Source organism: Brassica rapa, chromosome A06 (genome assembly GCF_000309985.2).
Source record: "Brassica rapa cultivar Chiifu-401-42 chromosome A06, CAAS_Brap_v3.01, whole genome shotgun sequence".
Classification (NCBI taxonomy): Eukaryota; Viridiplantae; Streptophyta; class Magnoliopsida; order Brassicales; family Brassicaceae; genus Brassica; species Brassica rapa.
The window spans coordinates 27,428,998-27,450,505 of NC_024800.2; the positions used below are offsets into that span (position 1 = coordinate 27,428,998).

Below are 21,508 nucleotides of genomic sequence, written 5' to 3' on the forward strand. Positions count from 1 at the left end.
GTACAAATATAACATTTACATTTAAAAATGTGACTACATTAACAAATATATCATTAAATACAAACACAAATTAAATACTCGCGCGGTCGCGCGGGTCAAGGTCTAGTAAATGTTATTAGTTATCACTATATTTAAAAATATTTGCCAAAATTATAAAATTATATGTGTTATAATTAGATTGATGACACTTTGAAATCTTGTCTTTTTTTTTGAAAAATAAATATGGTAAAAATCCGCAAATCCCGCAACCCAACTAGTTTGGTTTGGTCTGGAAAATAAGATCAAACCTAACTGATATACAATAAAAAAAAATTGGAATTTGTTGGTCTGGAAAAAAGAACTGGAACCGTAATAAATAAAATCAAACCAAACCAAATAAATCTGGTTTTCGGTTCATATATCCGGCGGGTGATTGAACTTCTGACCAGCTAATGTGGCGTCTTTATTAGGATTAGACTGACAGATAAAGGAATTAAAGCTCATCTAACACTTTCGCAACCAACTTGGAAAAAAAAAAAATTTAAAATCGAATCCCAATAATGTCTCTGCAAAGCGCCTTCGACCATCCTTTATAGCGTAGAAAACAGTTGGAGTGATTAGAACTTTTATGTCCACTTGAAAGTAGTTAGATTTTACCGGATCCCTTGTTTGTGTCTCTGAATCTATTCGTTTTATTAAGTCCATTTGATATCGATTGCATTCTTTTTATTAGGTAACTCTCTTTTTCAAAAAAAAAAAAACCCTGGTAACTGATAAGAGAGAATATATCTAATAACTCTCGATCTAATTTCACCTCATTGCCTTCTTCATCTTCCAAATTGACTGTAATTGGATTGCATTTGAGTTGTAAGGATTTTACCTTTTTTTAGAATCTGAGTATCATAAGATTTCCAACTTTTTCGGAAAACTAAAATCCTATTTTCTGACAGGAACTGTTAGATGTTCTGTCTACACCAAACTTAGTCAAACTTGTTTCAGGTCAACAACGTGTTAATCTGAAATACTATCATTATTATTATTATTATTTAACAGAAAGATTTGATATTGAATGATTCTGAGAAAACTTGGTTGATCTTTTGTTTATCAGAGATGGCGGATGCGGCTAAAGATTTAGCTTCAGGGACTGTTGGAGGAGCAGCTCAGATAATCGTAGGTCATCCATTTGACACAATCAAGGTCAAACTCCAGAGCCAACCGGCTCCAACACCTGGTCAACCACCACGGTACACCGGTGCCTTCGATGCGGTTAGACAGACCGTTGCTGCTGAAGGACCTAAAGGTTTGTACAAAGGTATGGGAGCTCCGCTTGCAACCGTTGCTGCCTTAAATGCGGTTTTGTTCACCGTGAGAGGTCAAATGGAAGGGCTGCTTAGGTCCGATCTTGGAGTTCCATTGACCATTAGTCAACAGTTTGTGTGCGGCTCAGGCGCTGGTTTTGCTGTCTCGTTCCTTGCTTGTCCTACAGAGCTGGTCAAATGCAGGTCAGGTTCTTTTGCAAATCATCCTGGTTTAGATGTTTCTTTGTGTGTGTGTTCATTATTGTTTCGCTATCAGGTTGCAAGCACAAGGTGCACTAGCCTGCGCCTCTACCACAAGCTCAGTCGTTGCAGCCGTGAAATACGGTGGACCAATGGACGTAGCCCGTCATGTGCTACGATCAGAAGGCGGAGCACGAGGGCTATTCAAAGGTTTGTTCCCTACGTTTGCCCGAGAAATCCCCGGAAACGCAACAATGTTTGCCACCTACGAAGCTTTCAAGCGGTTCTTAGCCGGTGGTTCTGACACTTCAAGCTTAGGACAAGGATCATTGATCATGGCTGGTGGAGTTGCTGGTGCGTCCTTTTGGGGAATTGTTTACCCGGCCGATGTTATGAAGAGTGTTCTTCAAGTAGATGATTATAAGAACCCTAAGTACAGGGGTTCAATGGATGCTTTTAGGAAAATTTTGAAAGCTGAAGGAGTTAAAGGTTTGTATAAAGGGTTTGGTCCTGCCATGGGTAGGAGTGTTTTTGCTAATGCTGCTTGCTTCTTGGCATATGAGAAGACAAGGTCAAGCTTGGGGTAAATCAGTTTGGTTTGGTCTTAACTTTTGGTTCGATTTGTTGAATGTTCCAATTTATTAATCTTCTAAATTTTCAGCAATTTTTTTGGATGATTCTTCTAATTTTTCGGCAAAAATACTGTGTATTTCTTTACACAATTGTATTTAACACTATATATTTACTTGATTTTATATGATTCAGCTTAGAAATTTTTATTTCTGAAAAGAATTTGTTTTCCATCTATGGTCTGGCCAAAAGTAGATGCAGGCTCATTTTTTATATGTTGTGGAGGCTATCTAACTAGCGTATGACTAGTACTTGCATAGTTGAGTGTCAACAAGAAAAAAGGAGGGAATTTATAACCGCTTTATCCTTTGTTTTTTTTTCTTATTTACATTGCATTTCCACTATAAAAACAAAAATGAATATCTTTTTTGAGAAAAACTTACAAAGTCTAATGGAGACGATGGAGCAACAAAGACATTCACTCTCTTCAGTGCCTATGCTCTCTAGGCTTGATCACTTAGATTTCGTTGTAAAATTTTCTTTCCCATCAACAATGATAAAATGTGTTTTTTCTGTTATATTAATTCTAGCTGTGTTTTTCATATTGATTAATGTAGACAAATAATCTAGAAAGACAACAAAACCTTCCCAAATGGAAAGGCGAAAGCTCATCTATTACACGCGGATTAATTGATAGGGGCATGATGGTTAGAGAAGCTTATTTTAAAGGATTGTTACTTGACAGAATCGCTACTCTAGAGACCAGGCTTTTCCAGGTATGATTTCACTATAAGTTTTAAAGAATGGTTATGTTCAAATGAGTCTAATGTTTTAATGGTTTCTTTATATTGTCTTTAATGGTTTTTGTATGATATGTAAAAGATTTGTTTGGAGTTGGAATCTAGTAATGCATCTTCTACTTCTTTTTTTTTTTTTTTTTGAAAAAATTTTAAATTTTATTTCAAAAAAAACCTTTGTACAGAGTTTATACTGCTACCATATACAAAGACTACTCATTCAAAGGAACATTTAAAAGAATATCAAGCTGTGTAAAATCTGTTATCTTCTTCCAAACCAAACCTCAATAGTTTTCTCATACTTTCTTCCTTTCCTTCTAAGTGAGGTTATCCTGTTTCTGATTTGCTTATCAAGTCGATTCACCATACACAGAGCTGGCATTGTTGGATCTCCCACTCTCCTAACATTCCTTTCAAACCAAAGTGCATATATCACAGCTTGAAAACAATATGCATCTTCTACTTCAATTGGGGAATCCGGTGAAACATTAAGCCCTCTTATTAATTAAGAGAGATTTGACAAAGACATTACCCATTTTTAATAGCTACATTAATCCTTTTCATACTCCCTTGCAACATCCACAAGACCCTAGGGTACATATCTTTTGTTTATTTATTTTTATATATATAAGACGGTTGAATTTTTCATTAACATATTTACAAAAAGCAATCATATATACATAGCAACGGATCGTCATTGACTGCAACATATGATATTTCATGCCGTCACTCTAATAAAATTTTCGAACAGATTGTTTAAATCTTTATAAGAATTTAGCAGATTGGATATGTCACTTTTCTGTTTATATAGACTAGCCATGAATTGTTTACATTGTATATATTCCTCATAGTTCTTACGTCTTTTCTCTATTGTGGATTGATATCAATTAAAATCTCTGTTTATTTGCTAACTGTGACTAAACATGTTATTATAATATGTACGAAATTGAAACGAAGATTAAAGAAGAGACAGAGATGGAGATAAATATTGAGAAACCATTTCTGGAGAATAAGAAGAAGAACTTTGCTAATGAAACTTGCAAGCCAAAGAAGAAGACAAAATCTCCTAAGAAATGGCGATGTAACTTATTGGGTTGCTAATTTATTTTCTTGGGACGGCATTATTTCATATTTCATTTGAACCTAAGTTCTTCTCAGCAAGTCTTTGATATTTTATCCACCAAAATTAGGACTAATCATTTTTGCTTGATATAATAATCAAATATGATATGACAAAATCTTTTTACCAAATATGATTCTATAAAAGAAATCTAGTTGTGGCTTTCTATAGTGCAGTTTTCACTACTAATTCGACAGTAGGAATTACAATTCCATTTTATAGATACTGATAAGCAGGGCCGGCTTAGATAAGGGGCGAGCGGTAAAACCGTCCCGGACCCAATCTGTTTGTCCCCTTATTTTTTAATAGACAAGGGTCTGACTTTAAAAAAAAAAAATACATGTATTTTATATCAAAAATAAGATAAGGGGTCCAAATTTTATTTACATGAAAGTATTTTTTTATATCCATATATTTATTTTTAAAAATACTTTTGAAATTTTGAAAAAAACATATATTTCAGATTTTTTTTAAAAAATAATAGTTTAGAAATTAAAAACATTTTTTGCCCCAGGGTCGATGACACCATTAAGCCGGTCCTGCTCATAAGACTAAGTATATATATATATATGTTCTCTGTTTATAATAACTCCAACAATATAAACCACTATTGTACTATAAATGATTAGAGAACTGTTTATTATATTACCTTTTAGGATGTACTATAAAGTAACTACCCCCAAAATATACAAATGTGTGGCTGTCGTTATATGTATAACTGTATATTCCACTACTTTTTATTATATTTTATTTTTACATGCATATTCCATTATAATTTGGTCAGTGGATTCTTCTTTAAAAAACGAAAATATATTTGAGCTTTCTTTCACGCCAAATTTTAGAATAAAAGAATTCGCAATGATCAGAATCAATATTGTTCGACCAAATGGACTTTTTGATGATGCTTGCACTCTTTATAATGCTAAAAGAATATATATATATATATATAGCAATATATTCATAAATATATGAATTATTTTCTAACTTTAACTTTAGGAAAAGATAAATGTAAACAAATAATTTAATCATATGACAATTTGAGTAAGCTCCATTTCGTTGTTTTATGTATTATATGTTTTTTAATATTATGAAATAATAATTATATATTAAATAATTAAAAGTTAATAACTATTATATATATAATTAAATTGGCGCGAACATATAAATCAATTTTATTAATCCAAACAATATTTTTTCTATTTGTAGGATATATAATTAATTTTAAATGATATTAACATACATAGTATATTTTTAATATTAATGTCTATTAAATGATGCTTTCTACTTATATGGTTTTGTTTATCATTTGTATCTTTTATAGCAAAAACTTTAAATTATTAATAACAAAAATTTCATTGTGGGATTAATAGTTTTAGTAATTTATATTTTTTTAAAAAAAATTAAGTTATCAATATTTGTTCAAAGCTTTTATCAAATTTTTTTGCTCAAAGCAAAATTTGAAATTAAAATATTTGTTTATTTTATATAGTATATATTTTAATTTAAAACTATATATATATATATATATATTTTTAATCTTAATAATTAATAAAATTAAAATTTTTAGTTATATAATTTTGTAATCATTTTTATTTTGTCATAACAAAAATTTTAAATCATGGATAACAAAATTTGAATATAAGATTTTAACAGTTTTTGTTATTTATAGTCATTTTTAAAAATTTAAAATATAACATATACAGAAAAATTTAAATTTTATTATATGGTCAATGTGGTTGTTTAGTTTATTTTAATAATTTAAAATTAAACAAACATGAAAGAAAATATACTAATTTTTATCAAATTTTTATTATTCAAAATCATTAATTGTCATATATACTTTAACCACATTAGACAATTTCATAACTTTTATTTAAGGAAATAATTAATAACATTATAATGAATTTATGGTTATTTTAATAAAAAATTATTATATAATTAGATGAACCAAACTATTTTTCTAGTGATTCTAAGAATCATCTTATTGATGATATGTGTCTACGAAACAAAATTATAATGTTTTTAATTAATATATAGAGGATATTCTCCTTTTCAAAAATAAATGAAATATTTTTAGCGTAATACAATTTACAAACTGCCACTCTACAGAACCCGTACACGAGATTTTTATTGATAACTCGGGATATCCAATCCAAAAATCTGACTAATCCTTTAGGAGCTGGTTCAATATAGAGTTCTTATTGGGGTCATTTTCTAATTTTGCATTCTATGTTAGAATCATAACTTAGTTATAAACTTGTAACTAGATTTTGACCCGCGCTTTCAAAGCGCGGATTTATTTATTTTATTTTTTCAATTGACAAATATTTAGTAAATGTCACATTTTCATATATTTGTGTTTTATTTTATAAAAGACTTAAAAAAATTTATATTTATTTATCATATTTCATTTTAAATGACTATTTATGTTTAAAAAATTAAACTTTATTTTTTTAATGAATTAAGTTGGTATAACTCTGATAAATTAATTTTATTATGGGGTCAATATTTTAATTAAAAAATTATATACTTTTAATAAAGATTTATACTTTTCAATAAAAAAAATTCAATTATTTTTATGAATGCTTAAATTATATTAAGAAAAGAAAAAAATAATAATTAAGAATAATTGAAAAAAATTATTTCAACTTGGACTCAATGGCCCAAAGGAAAAAAAAAGTGAGAATTGAATCTTATTTTTTAATAGGCCCAAATGGCACAAGAGAGATTTGATGTGGGCAGGATCCAAAAATAATGACCCAATATAGATTTGTTATTAATATTACTTAATTGCCATTAATGAAACATACAATATTAGTGAAAGAAAGGGCAGACTAAGGTAATTATGACAATATGATCATGCTTTAATAGTATAGATTTAAAAGAAAAGGGGCGGTAATCTAGTTAGAGGGGTTGATTGGGGCGGTAGTCTAGTTATAGGAGTTGATTGAGAAGTGTTATAGGTTTATGTCTTTTATTTTATAAACTAGATAGTATTTTGTGCTTTGTACGGAATAATATGTTTATATTAATGTTAAAATTATATATTATGATTAAGTATAACATAAGGTATACTTTAAGCGATAGTTAGATACAACTAAAAGTATGATTGTTATCAAGAGCGAAGCGAGAAACTTTTTTATAATGGGTTCTCTAATATTAAAATTTAAAATATTGTGTTTGCAAGTTTGAGAAGAAGTTTTGGAAAATTTTTTTTTATATTTTGCCTAGCACGTTGTAGTAGTTACGGACTTAAGGGATTAAGACATAAAATCGAAAAAAGTGGATCAATAACATATTATAAGCAAAACAATAACTGTGTAAAATAAAAAAATACAACTCCTTTAAATTCAGAAAACATAGTTGCATAATAAAATAAATTGAAGGTTATTTGACCTTCTAAATTGTAAATGTTGTTCCAGATGCGACCAACACGTGAGACTTGCTAGTGGTTCGTTCATGGAAGTTTCTTCTCATCTTCAAAGTCATCTGATGCAGAGCTCTCATGGCAGCAAATGTAGTGGCACTCGCATGCTTATATTGCTTGCTCGAAAAGACTAATACACTCAGCCGAGACGATTTACAGTGATTCAGTCTCCTCGAAACAGAGATCACCTCATCGGGCAGTAACAAAACCAAGTATGACACATTTATCTAAAAATAGATTTTCAACGTCCTCATTCAGCAATGATATGTGGTTATCAAGCACGTGAGTGCTTTGCTAAATGCATGAAAGCATGTATGGAGAAAAGAGTTTTTTCATTAACACTTGGCATCTTACTAAAGTTTCATCGTTTTGTCGTCTCTACGGATCTGTCGATTTCATAGCGATATATCAGATGGGTTACCGTTTTTAACATAAACGTATAAAAGAATAAGGAATTTTTATTGATGCTATAATTATATTGAGAAGATTGATAAATCAACTAATCTAATTTGAAGTTGAAGGTTTATCACGTAAAAGTGTTCGTCGACAAATTATAGATGGTATAAAATTATTTTAAAAGAATATTAGTGTGAAATCATTAAATTTACAGTTTTGGTAAGAAACGTTCTCTGCATGACACATAAGTGTTTTACTAAATAAAAGTTTTTCGTGAAGCCACGTCACCACATCATATTCCTTGACAATAAACTTTTAAAGTAAGTTTTAAAATTATTTGTCATTTAATATACAGGAGATTAAGCTAATAGCTTCACGAACAAAGACGAATAATATTTTAAAAATATGAGCATATAATGAAACTTTCAACGCCCCTAAATTATTATTTTTTATGACGATGCAAGCTTTCAACGCCCCTAAATTATTTATTGGTTAATTTCATGGTTTAATAAAATCAAATAAAAGTACAAAAGATTCAGTGGCTAATGACATCTATGTGGTAACCAATAATTAAAAATAAAACCAAGAATCTTAAATTTACGTATCTACCCTTTATTTTCTCAATGATTTATAGTTTTACACTTTCTCCCTCTTTCAAATTTCATCATCTCTTCGATTCCGACCCCAAATTGGAAGCAAGTTTAAATTCGACACCAATGGCAGATTCAGAGCCAATCAGAGAAGAGCAACAAGAGACTCTCCATCACCAAATGATTCCTTCCGAGCTGACTCACGACGAGTTCGCCGAGCTAACCGACTCAATCACCGAGTTCCACACCTACCAACTCGGTCCCGGTCGCTGCTCCTCCCTCCTCGCCCAACGCATCCAGTCCCCTCCGGAGACCGTCTGGTCCGTCGTGAGACGCTTCGACCGTCCCCAGATTTACAAACACTTCATCAAAAGATGCTCCGTCGAAGAAGGCTTCGAGATGCGAGCAGGGTGCACGCGCTACGTGGACGTGATCAGCGGCCTTCCGGCGAACACGTCGAGGGAGAGGCTCGATCTCCTCGACGACGAGCGGAGAGTGACGGGGTTTAGCATCACCGGAGGCGAGCACAGGCTGAGGAATTACAAGTCGGTGACGACGGTTCATGGGTTCGAGAGAGATGGACGGATCTGGACCGTTGTTCTTGAATCGTACGTCGTGGATGTGCCGGAGGGGAACACGGAGGAGGACACGCGTTTGTTTGCTGATACTGTGATTAAACTGAATCTTCAGAAGCTCGCGTCGATCACTGAAGGTATGAGTCGGAGTTCCGGCGACGGAGGAAACCCTCCGGTGATGTGAACACGAAAACAAATTGGGGAATTTCATCTTTTTTTTTGTTTAATAAAATTTTCCATTGTAACATTTTTTTTACTGGATTGTAATTTGCCTTTTGTCGTTATTGTTGTCTCCTGGATAATTGGAAACTGGAATGTTCGGTAAGTGAAATCAACGTTAGAGTAGCTGTTTACTTTTTACTTTAAGCCATCTGAGAAAGAAAAAACTTGATCTGGCTCTTAATCTCGTATCTTGTAATATTTGTCCATAGTGCAACTAGCTAGTGTGTGTGACAATTTTTCATTAGCAAATAGAAGCGGAAACACGTTTTAAATTAAACTTTGTAAGTTGTGAAATGAAAAAATCATTGGCGATTCTTCAATCTAATTTTCAATTTTTTTCTGTTGTTGTTTGAGACAGCAAATATTCCACTGATTAAATAATTGTCGTGAACAAACTCACTCCATGAATATAGTGTGAAATTGAGTGGAATTAGAAAAGAATTTACTACAAAACAAAATTGGGAATGGGAATTAGAATGGTATCTTAAGTGGGGTTTTAGTGGCAAGCTACATTAATTTCCAAATTTAATATTTTTGATTATTATTTTTTGTCAAACTCCATAGTCTTAATTCTTAAAGGCATCTCTACTCCTAAACTATTTTCCACTCTAAAAGATGAGTTGGGCATTTAGTGGGAGAGATTGATTGACAATCAGGCCCATTAATAAGGTAACTGATTTTACAAAAGTTGGACTCGGATTATGAGATTATCTCTCATTTTTTAACTAAAGGGAGTAACATTTTATTAGTGGAAAGGCATATGTAGTAAGTAAATCGAAGATGTGTTAAAACAAAAAGGGTGAGTAAATCGAAGCGTACGGTGAGAATCTGAGGATGCTTCTCGTATTATTCCAATAGGAAAGAAAGGAACAAATCTAGTGGGTACTGCAAGTTGCCTGCCAACTTGGTTAATAAAAGAAAGTCAGAAAGTGAAATATAAATTTTATTGATAAAAAGTGTAAATCAAAGGGCCCAGACTTTAATGATATGATGTCTGTGAAGTGTGAACCAGTTAGATGATAGGATTTTCTAGCACCACGACTTTAATGATTAACATCAACCTTCTTTTGTTTAACTATGAGTAGGATTGGGGTACCTAAAGTTTGAAAAATCTATCATCCAATTTTTGTTTACTGTTTTTTTCTTTTCTAAATCCATTTTGTAAACTTTTATGGTAGTTGTTGTACTATTTTGGCAATCTTTCTAACCCAACAAAGCGATATTATGGTTTAGCTTCTCAAAACCAAGAGAAGTGTGTAACCACGCGGTGGAAGGGAAGCTCGATACGGTGACCCCGAAGTTTGTTCCTCCTTTGCCATGCGATAAACTATTGCTTTCGGTCTATATGAATGTCTAGAGAATAGTTTATATGTGAGATGTACCTCCACACAAGAGTTAGATTTGTTTCTTTAATAGATCCGGATTTAACCTTCTTCAATTACAAAAAAAACTAAGAATATGCATAAATGGTATTCTTAGCATTATTGTAGTAGAGTAAAACAAATTTATACACAGTTACTCTAGTTTTCACCAATGGTAAAATATGTTTTAGCTTATTTATTCTTAAAAAAAAACAAAAATAGAAAAATAGGTTACTCTACATCAAATAAAAAAAGTTTCTCTCTCAATTTTGTTTTTTTTTCTTTCCTTCCAAATTCACTTTTTTCACCACTTTACTCTATTGAATACAAATCATAATCTAACTTTCGGAATAATAAAATTTAAAATATTTGTAAGAATTTGTACCACTAAATAGATGGCAGTTGTGTGAAGATTTTTGAACATTTATTTTCCGAAACCTTTTAATTTTTATTCACTCTTTTATGTTTTTGTTTTTATCATTATTTTGGGTGAAATAATATCTCTCGAGACTCTTCTAAGTATTTGGTATATAGAAATGGTGCAGAACATATTTGATGGAGATAAAATAGTAAACATATTAATAAAAACTGATAGTATTTGTCCACTCCATATTTGTTTTGGTTACATCATTTGATTCAATTTCTATTCAGAGCTTTATTATTCAATGAGAATATGCATAGAAAGAGGTGAATTGGTGAGGTAGGCAATATAGTATAAATTTTCACGAAAACATGAATATAGCCTTTAAAAAAAACATGAATTTATCTTGTCCATACTTCTCTATTCTAGGCCTTAATACATACATGTAACAAAAATTTTAACGTAAGTCTATAGTAATTTATCTAGTTTTTTTTTGTTGGTATCGTTATTATAATTATCATTTGAGTTTATACTTTGATATTATATATATTGCTAGCTTATAAAATTTGATAGCCTTGTCGTTTGTCGTCAAGTTTCGTAGACGTCTTGTATAGCTGATCAACTATATTATTTCGTAAGTTGCAAACATAATAGACAATGGTCAAGAATATATTAGTAAGGTATCCCCTATATATATTATAAGATAAACAACATATAAATGTTGATTTTCAAGCATTAAATCCAAACTCAACACTCCAATTATCCAATACATAAATCGAAATGAGCAATTGTCTTCCTAATACATGTTACATTGTGTTTACAAGACTATATTTATACACACTACTATTAAGCTATTGATTTTTCCATAATGGACTGAGCAAAGGGAAGAAAAAGCCTGGTGATGGCGGAGGTAGAGACTCGTTACCGCCTAAAAACCGCGGTGAAAACGCGAAATTGGGTGATAATAATGGAAACGGCGATCTTGGCGTCGGAGACAAAACAAACTGCGAAACTGGAGACTGGAATAACATTGGATTAGGACCGGTTTGTTGTGAAGGAAACAAACCAGTTGATGGCTGAACCGGGTTTTGGTTGTGTGGTTGAGGTTGATTTCCAACCGGGCTTGATTCGATCAGGTAACGCATATAAGCCGAGATTGGAGATTCGGCCGGGTTGATTGATAATTGGTTAATAGGTTGAACCGGTTCAGAGGCCATTGGATTCGATTGAACTGGATGTGGAGGTGGAGGGCGGTTTACTTGAGTCAAAGGAGCTGGTCTAACTTTGACCAACCGTGAATTTGGAGGTTTTGGTGGGTTTGAGTTTGTTGACTGTGGAGGATTGACAGAAGAAGCTGAGCCGAGTCCGGTTAACTGTTGAACAATGGATCTGAAATCGGTCTTGTTAATGTTATAAACCAAAGCTTGAGGATTTTGTTGTTGATTTTGCTGGTTTGATGGCTCTTTACGGATGTTTTTTCCCATCTTATTCACACCTAGATGATGATGATGATGATTATCATTATTGTGATCATCCATTATTAAACCTGAAACAAACTAACAAGAACAGAATAAAAATATTCTTAGAGAGAGATTAGCAGAGAACCCACAAAGCCTTAATCTATTAGGTAATCACAGTTTCTGGAACACAGATTTGAACAAAGAAAGTCTCTAAGACAAGAGAAATCATAGGGGTTTTTAAACCTTTTAACGAGAAAGAGAGCTTACGCGTTTTCAGAATTGACCGGAGAAATGAAGATTTGCAAAAGAAAGAAGAACAAACCAAAGAGGCTTTAAAGATAAAAACAAAGGAAAGTATGGCTTTCTTGACTTTCTTGCTCTCATCCCTTCATATATTTCTTTTAATTTTTTTACTTTTACAATCTTAATCTTATAGTATTCAATAACGAACAAGTGGATTAAACATATCAACAAGTTGAGTACTAGTGTCAATAACATAAATTTGTTTATTGCAAAGATTTTAAAAAAAAATTATACATTCATCAGTCTCGTCTGGAGAAATAATCTCAAAGAACCAAAAAAGTTTTTTTTTCATACTCTTATATTTAATGAAATAAGACAAATTTGATTTTGCTCTTATTTTTTCCTCTGAATCAAATTTAGTAATTTACAATTTCAAATTTTTATATCTCAGTAATCGAGGTCAAATTTCACCTAGTTTTACCATTTTACCAAACTCTAAATTTTACCAAGTTTTACAATTTTACAATTTACAAGTTTTACAATTTTATCAAGTTGTACTTAAACGATTGTACATCTTAGTATAACTAGGCACACAGTTTTACTAAGTTGTACCATTGTCGAGGTACAACTTTGTAAAACTTTGTACCTAGTTTAATCAAGTTCTACAGTTATACAAAGTTATACTTGAATGACTGTATAACTTTGTAAAACTTTGTTTTTAGGTTAAAAAAATTCTTTTATAGTTTTTATATATACTGTAACATGCCAGATCTAAAAGAGAAAATCAAATTAAAAAATGAGGAAATCGTAGAAAAATCTTAAATCGCGAAGAAAGACCACTAAAACAGAAAAAAAAGAAGAAAACAGATCGAATTCATAAAAGAATAAAAGAGATTCAAAGAAGAATATATATGTTGAAGAACAAGAGAAAAACATAAGGAAAAACATAGAATTCATAATAAAAAAAATCGAAGAACAAGAGATTTGGATCGAAGAATGAAAGAAAAGAGAGAAAAAAGAAAAGAGGAAAAAAATGAAAATGAAAAATGAAAGAAAGATCTATGTGTCCGATTGGTAATGACTGTGACTTTAAAAATTTTGCTGAAGAAAAAATTTGTAAACTTTTTGTTGTGGCTATAGATTTTATTGCTTTAGAATTTTATAGAAAGCTCCAAAAAATGCTCTGGATTTTTGGCTCTACAGAGCACTTGTACAGCTGTACGTTATTTCAAGAGATGTTATTTTGATTTTTTTATTAAAGCATGATTGCTGTGATTTAGTGATTTAGTGTTGTATAAATAAATAGGGCTATGACTAGTACCTAGAGCCACTACCAATCACACTCTGTAGAGATAGTAAGGAAAATTAAGTTAAATGGCATAGCATGTAAATAAGTGCATTTTTTCGAATGAATGTCAAATTTATTCAATCCAAAAACGTTGTTACAAGGAATGCAGCTTGACTTCTACCAAAAATGGCTAAAAAATCTGAATTTACACTTGAGTAATCTGATTAACTTGTGTGGTAAGCAAACTAGACTGACATTGCTCCTTCATATCTTTTTCTTCCGGTATGTTGAATTGTGGAGATCCTATTACGAATGATTTTATCATTCATATGCTGCAATCTACTGGCAGGTTGGTGATGCTCCCCATGCTTCCTACGGTTTCTCTCCCTCCAAACCAAGTAAACCACTGCCTACAACAGATACCGAAGTATGAAGCAAGTAATCTTATCCCAATCCCAATCTCCAGCAGCTAAAAGGAGAACCAGACTGTCCCAATTATTGGTGTATCTGGCTCCCATAATCCTTCCTGCTAAACCTCTCCAAATCTCCTCATAATAAGAACACTCGAAAATAAGTGATTCCGAGTCTCCATAGTGTGATTACATAGCAAGCAAGCTGTTTCAACCTGAGCGTACCACTTAACCAATCTATCGCAAGTAGCAAGACGATCTTGCACAGCGAGCCAGGTGTGTATGGAGTATTTTGGTGTCGCCAGGGGGAACGAGACTACTCCATACCATTGTTTCTTAATTGCTACCGTTCGAACTAGGTGCCAAGTGTGCTTAGTACTGAAAACCGGTTGATAAACCTCGACCTTTCCCTTCCACAAGCGAATATCTTCTTCATGATCAAGACCATGCATTTATTAGAGGTATATTAAAATTTTAATCAGATTTTGAATTAAAAATTAATCAAAATAAAATAGAATTCAGAGGAAGAGTATCTGAAAGTATCTGAGATTTTTTTTCTTTTTCTAGTCAATAGCATAAGGGCATTTGATTCGTTTGTATCTAGAGCCCGTGTTAATGTTTAATATTTTAGTTTTCAGATAATTATATAGCTGCCTATATTCTTCTTTGGTTCTGAAGAATTCATATAATATCAGAATGAATTCCTAATTATGACACGACGCTATTATCTTCGTGCCTGTTTAAAGCAAAATCAGCGCGTCAAATCCGCATTGCTTTTTCGAAATTACGTAGTGCGAAAGTTAGGCCAGTTGCAGTGATGATTTCCTTGACTTTCAAGTCGAGTAACATATATTCAAATATGCAAATTAAAGATAACCTTTGTTGTTTGTTTTTCCTTAGTTTCATTTTGTTTTGTTGTTAAACCATAATTTTCTGGACAATAATAACTTCGATACATTTCCAGTTGAATAACATAAATAGATAGTATGCCAACTGTACATGTTGTTGGGAAATCCTATAGAATGAACTTAGGATATCTCCAAAAAAAACATTTTATTTTTAAGTCTACAAAATTCCATATTTGAAATTTAAAATGTTCTTCGCCAAAAACAAAACCTCAAACTTAAATTCAAAAGTATACATATTTTATATTATAATTCTTATGTTTGTGATTACTTAGTTAAATCTATTAAACTTTAATAAATAACTATCAGATAAATAAAAATATGAGAACAATATTGATAAGATGCTACGTTAAAATACAAATTTTTACGTAGAAATACATAATTAAATATTAGATTGCAAGCAAAATATCACATTATTCTATAAAACTATACCAAAAGTAATAATTCAGTTGTTGATACCTTTTATCATCAAACGAACAAATCCAAAGTGCAACAAACAGAGAAAATATGAGATATAATTGAATTACAAATGTAAAATGAAGTTAAAAATTTAGTTTTTAATAAAAGGAAAATAAAAGATTGTTAAAAGACTTAATTTTTATTGGTGACATTAATACTAGAGATGGCAATCATAGATCTGGACCGCGGACCTGGCCTGTAAAGGACTGTCGCGGTACGGTATTAGGACAAAGTTTTCTACGTCCGTAAATTTGCGGGCCTCACGAGACGGGTTTTTGCCAGACTGGATCTTTTGTGGGATGGACCAAAACGGGTCATACGGAATTACATGGACCCGCATTTTTTTCTTCATTTCTTATTTTACATGAAAAAATGATAGAGAAAGTGAGAAGAAAGCGATTCTTGTGACTTTTTCCCCATAAAACATAAGGAGTTCCGGCGATGATGATTTGAGCTACGGTGATGATGATTCGAGCTTCGGCGATGACGACTCCAGCTCCGGCAATGACGATTCGAATTCTGGTTGTGTTTTTATTTGGTTTTCTCTCTTTATTATACACAATTATGAATTGCTTTACTACAATGTGATATTTTTTGTTTAAGTTGATTGGTTTTGTTTTCAGTACTGTGAAGTGGTGTTTTTTTTAAATTAAATTAGGTTACAATGGTGTTGTTTAGGAGAAAAGTTAGTTGTATATCACGTCACTTGTATAATTTGGCAAAATGATTCACGAATTTTTTTGCAATCCAAATAATTAAAAAAGATATAGTTTAATAAAAACATACAACACTTGAGCCAAAAACAACAGCTCAATCAGATTTAAACTCAACAAAAACTTATGTTGATAACAAAAAAAAGGCTTTTAACTCAAGAACGCAAACACAAACAGAACTTTGTGGCATTGATTTTGATAAGGCTTTAGTGAAGCTTAATGAGCTCTCTTCAACTCTCTTACACAAACAACGTCCTTCGCACGGGAGATAACTAGTAGAAAAATAAACGAAAGAATCTATTAATAAATTTTGTATTAAAATCATAAAACGATACTTATTTTGAAACGAAAAAATTTCTGTACAACGAAATTTAATTGAAACGGAGGAAGTATTAGTTATCAGAATATTGTAACTGAATTTAAATTCTACAAAATAACTATCAAGACATAATATAATTTAAATTAACTATAATCATTCGAGTATTTATATCGGATTTTGTTAGGTTCAGATTCATTTTTGGGTTGCTGTGCTTCAGGTTTTTGTTTTCCAAATTGTAGCCCTAGAGTTGCTCAAAGCTTTCTTGCCATACTATCTAAAATTTCAAAAATTAAAATATTAATGAAAGTGGCATAATGGTAAATTGAATAGATTCTAAATTTCAATCATGTAAATATGATATGGAAACATATCTAATGGAATTGACTAAATTTTACTTGCATATATGAAAAGTTGGAAATCAAACATTAAATGTTGACCAATATTATGAAATAAAAATAAAATATTTTTTACTAAAAATGAAAGTGAATATCCTATGGAAATATTTCTTTCTTTTTTTGGTAAATGACATATTAGTCTAGCTGCATAAAATTTTGATCCAGTTTACTATAAATCTTATCAGAAAGTTTACATTTTCTTCAACAATAAGTTCTCATTTTTCTGTTTTTCAAAGAAACAAATAAAATAATGAAATTTATCTTTTCTTTTGTTGTGTTCTTTCTCTTCCTCAATTGTTTAGCCACCGCGCAAACTCTGATCCAAAATTGTTGCAAGAAAGCGACAACCACAGATCCAGATCTCAATTATGACATATGTGTTCAATATCTTGAAAATGACCCGCAAAGCAAAAATGCAACTAGTCTCAAAGAATTGATCATAGCAATAACGAAGAACGCTGCATCCAAATCAACTAACGTGAAAAGGATCGCTGAGGAGATTCTCAAGAAGAACCTGACACATGGTGTTGAGGTACCTTTACGTGCTTGTCTCGAACTTTATGATGATGCTAATGATTCTTTGAACGATACTTTGAAATTCGTCGATTTGGGCGATTACAAAAGCGTTAATTCTGCTCTGTCTACTGCAATGGATGGTCCTGTCACCTGTGAAGATGGATTCAAAGAATTTGAGACGAAATCTCCGATTGTTAATGAGAACAACGTTTTGGTTCAACTACTTAGTATTGATTTGGACTTTTCGGTGATTCCAAAATGAAATCTATAAAAGTGTATTATTTAACATCTGGATTAATAATATTTACTTAATAATCTCAAGAAACATCTTACAAGAAAAAAACATTGTATTTTTTAACTATTATATAGATTCTGATAAATAACAATCTTTCATTCATCAAGATCTTCATATACTAATATGAAAAGAATGTACTTGAATCCTCTTTATCCCGCTGCAACAACAGTATTCGTGATTCAGAGGTCAAAACCACTTGTCAAAATCATAATATCACTAAAGAAATAGAATCAGAAGTTTGATGATTTTTCTCAATGACATAACATGAATTATCAGATCTCCATGATCAGTTGATCACTACCAACCTTTTTCAAAAAGAAAAAAGAATCCGACTAGCTAATTAATCGGGCGACTAAACGTAAAGCGGAGTGTGACCTTAGCCAAATAGGCCCATTCGGTTGTATTCTACACATGACCGTATAATAGACATATAATGCATAGAATTGTTGCACAAAAAATATGCATAGAATTAAAACAAAATCTTTTTAACCGAATATTTGATTTACTCACAGAATCCTAGTTTTCTCTCAAGTCTCTTCTCGATCGCCAAGTTTTCCATCTAAAGATCTTCGCCTCTTCGATGGTTAGTCTTCTTGCTGGCGCCGGAGAGGGATCCTTTGCCCTGCATATGTTCATACAACTCTTCTCACGCAATTTCTTCATATCCAAGGTTTAATCTTACTTTGTGGTTGTGGCTCTCGCTCCGGTTGTGTCTTTCTGGTGCAGCTTTTAGTCTTTAGAGTAGTGTTTCGTAGTCGACTATGTTGGATTTCCGACAAAGGTTCAATTTCACTTTTCATCGAGGGTCGTAGCAGATTTCCAACAAAGCGAGGGTATACTATTCATTCTCTTAAAATTGGAGGGGATAATAGGCTGTTAGATTGACCCCTAAAATAATGAGGAGATAGGAAGTTGTTAGAGATGCTCTTAAGTCTTTAACAACTAGGATAAGACCTGCGCTTTGCGCAGGGTGAGTTATATAGTTAAAATATATAGTATTGAGAAAGTTAATAAGATTTATATATTTTTCAATTTTGAAGTTACACCAATTTTCAGAATATAAAATTTTATATTTTTTGACAACATAAGATGGAAAAAAAAAAAAAAAGATAACTACAAATTGAGTTAGGCTTATAATTTGAAGTATGATTAGTTATGGACCACATTAACAACAACATAAAATTTAGCAGCACAATTATTATTATTATACTTAAGGCCAAAATAAGATAAAATTAGTTTTTTTTGTTTGCAACCGATACTATACTTTAAGTACTTGATGATGGCATGCTTTGTTTGCAACCGATACTTATATAGGATATTAGGATGAAAGTTAGGTTAACATAATATATAGTATTAACTACTACAAAAGAACATTATTAGCGTTTTCTTAAACTACGAAAAATAATTAGTCAATTCATTCCTTTGTGCCAAAGCTTTTTCTTAATCTTCAATATAAATTTCCAAATATAAGTTCTAAAAAATTGTGTAGTAAGAAAAAATATTTGATATATAGATTTGTTTGGTAATAAAGTTTTCGGTATATATATTTGTTCTTTTATATATAATTACTCTTACATAAATTTTATTATGCTATATATGTGTATCACAGTAACATTATTACTATGTTTTCCATCATTATATTTGAGTAGTTTTCCGTGATTAGTAGTTTACTATGATAATAATAGTTTTATACAACAAAAATAAGAAAAATTAGTAATTTATAATATTATTAAATAACTAAATATTAGCACACATATTTGTTAATGAAAAATGAAAAATTATATTTTTTAATTTGATAAAAAGATGAAAATAACTTTTTAACGTAAAACAAAATATTAAAGTGGGTTAATCGCTAAAACTAATATTAAAAAAAGTATGAAGACCGTACCAATAAAAAAATTGTATATATTATCTTATATTATATAATTTATATATAATTATAATGTTATCTTTTAATTACTCTTTATTGGGTTGATTGGTTTATATACCAAATCATATTCATATACCGCAGCTTCTTTAAAATAATTTCCATTCAGTATATTCAATTACTAAATCTAAGCCATCTTCTTATCGTATAAAACCATCTTCTATGTTCCAATTACGGAGGTTATTACCTAGGAAATCTATTAAAAAATTTAAGTTTAAACTTATATAAATTTATAATTAATGTGTTGGAACAATTGAAGTTAACCTAAACTTCAGCACTTATTGAAGATTTCCTTAACTTACGATAATTGAGTATCAAATCATGCCTTGTAGTTTAAGTTTTGGCCTTTTGGGTATTAAATACAATATTTACATATTTACAACAAACATAATTGCTTAGCAAGGAAAATATATTCGATATATAATAGAACTTTAAGTTGAATAAATATTCTTTAATCGAACCATTTAAGAATAAACACATAAGTAAAACTTGCGTAACTAAGAGTTATTGAATGTGTGTAAATGGTGAAGAGAACATTAATATTCAAAACCGATCTGATTTTTTCATCGATTAGGATTATGGCACAGAGAACCAACAATAACAATACAAAACAATCTCAACCATCTAAAGTTTCTCAATAAACGTATATACTGTTTTATACTAAGGTTATACGACCATTTCTCCACAATGTATAATATTTTAATACTGATTAACATGTTCAGTTAGAGTCGTATTGTCAAACAGTTAAGTGGAGGTGCTCAGAGACAGTTAAATCTAATCAAACAACGTATGTCCTCCAGTTTCTATTAGTTATTAGTTGGAGTCGTATTGTCAAGCAGTTAAGTCGTATTTTCGTATTGCAGCAAACTAATGTTTGACATGTGAATTATGAGTTTCATGGTTCAACAAAAATTGGCAAATACGTAAATATATAGTTATCCTTACATAATGATATAATGATATTTATTTAGTTATAATATGCGACCATGACTAATACGTATAATGATAATGATATCCACTATGATATGCGACTGTCGATGCTTGCCGAAATTGTATTTTGCTAGGGAGTGAATTTTTAAACTATGCTTGTTCTAAATGCTTTATAATTCTGCCACGTCAAATTTTAGATAGCATAAACAACTGCCACGTAGGATGGGGTCTCTTTTTAATTAATACAAACTTGAGGTTATAACTATTTAAAAGATTCTCAATTAATATATAGGGGATATACGGTTCATATCACATCATATATTTTGAATTAATTATTTAATATTATTATAATGTTCTTACCATAAAATTAATAATTTTGATCAAGGTTCTAAAAATCGGTAAATGCGTTTAGGCGCCTGTATAGGTGGAACTCGGCCTTAGCCGAAACGATTTTCCTAAAATCCAATTTAAATTATTCTAAATCGTTTAAAATTAATCTAAATCAGTCTGAATATGTTAAGTTAAGCAGTAATGTTAGTTTAAATCTTCAAATTTGTATTATTATTTTTTGTTTTTGCATATCCATTTTTGATAATTCATCACAATACTTTTATAATTAAACTAAAAACTAAAATATCTCATATAAACATAAAATATGTATTAAAAAATCACGCATAAAACTAGTAGTCGCTAATCCTTTATAAAAGGCCTAGTTACCCGCCTAGTGATTTCTTCAACATTGATTTTGATA

At 31.0% G+C, this 21,508-nt stretch overlaps 3 protein-coding genes across 10 annotated transcripts; 2 read left to right on the forward strand and 1 right to left on the reverse strand.

The window, feature by feature from the left end:
- Positions 1 to 502: 502 nt before the first annotated feature.
- On the forward strand, positions 503 to 2,262 carry LOC103827704 (mitochondrial carnitine/acylcarnitine carrier-like protein). 6 transcript variants are annotated; one of them, XM_033272419.1, is made up of 5 exons: positions 621 to 712; positions 746 to 846; positions 930 to 978; positions 1,088 to 1,481; positions 1,555 to 2,253. In XM_033272419.1, exons 4-5 carry the CDS (start codon positions 1,090 to 1,092, stop codon positions 2,063 to 2,065), a joined length of 903 nt encoding a protein of 300 aa, XP_033128310.1. In that variant the 5' UTR covers positions 621 to 712; positions 746 to 846; positions 930 to 978; positions 1,088 to 1,089; the 3' UTR covers positions 2,066 to 2,253. The 6 variants fall into 6 exon arrangements, with proteins under 6 accessions (XP_018514960.1, XP_009101485.1, XP_009101483.1 ...); XM_018659444.2 differs by lacking the exon at positions 746 to 846 and having other exon boundaries at positions 503 to 712; XM_009103235.3 differs by having other exon boundaries at positions 516 to 846.
- Positions 2,263 to 8,145: 5,883 nt separating this feature from the next.
- Positions 8,146 to 9,348, forward strand: LOC103827706 (abscisic acid receptor PYR1). The gene has a single exon (XM_009103240.3). It carries the CDS (start codon positions 8,412 to 8,414, stop codon positions 9,135 to 9,137), a length of 726 nt encoding a protein of 241 aa, XP_009101488.1. The 5' UTR covers positions 8,146 to 8,411; the 3' UTR covers positions 9,138 to 9,348.
- Positions 9,349 to 11,550: 2,202 nt separating this feature from the next.
- On the reverse strand, positions 11,551 to 15,808 carry LOC103827707 (protein HAIKU1). 3 transcript variants are annotated; one of them, XM_009103243.2, is made up of 2 exons: positions 12,625 to 15,808; positions 11,551 to 12,443 (listed from the first exon to the last, which is right to left on the reverse strand). In XM_009103243.2, exon 2 carries the CDS (start codon positions 12,433 to 12,435, stop codon positions 11,749 to 11,751), a length of 687 nt encoding a protein of 228 aa, XP_009101491.2. In that variant the 5' UTR covers positions 12,436 to 12,443; positions 12,625 to 15,808; the 3' UTR covers positions 11,551 to 11,748. The 3 variants fall into 3 exon arrangements, with proteins under 3 accessions (XP_009101491.2, XP_009101490.2, XP_009101489.2); XM_009103242.3 differs by having other exon boundaries at positions 11,551 to 12,453; positions 12,601 to 15,808; XM_009103241.2 differs by having other exon boundaries at positions 11,551 to 12,453; positions 12,625 to 15,793.
- Positions 15,809 to 21,508: the final 5,700 nt, after the last annotated feature.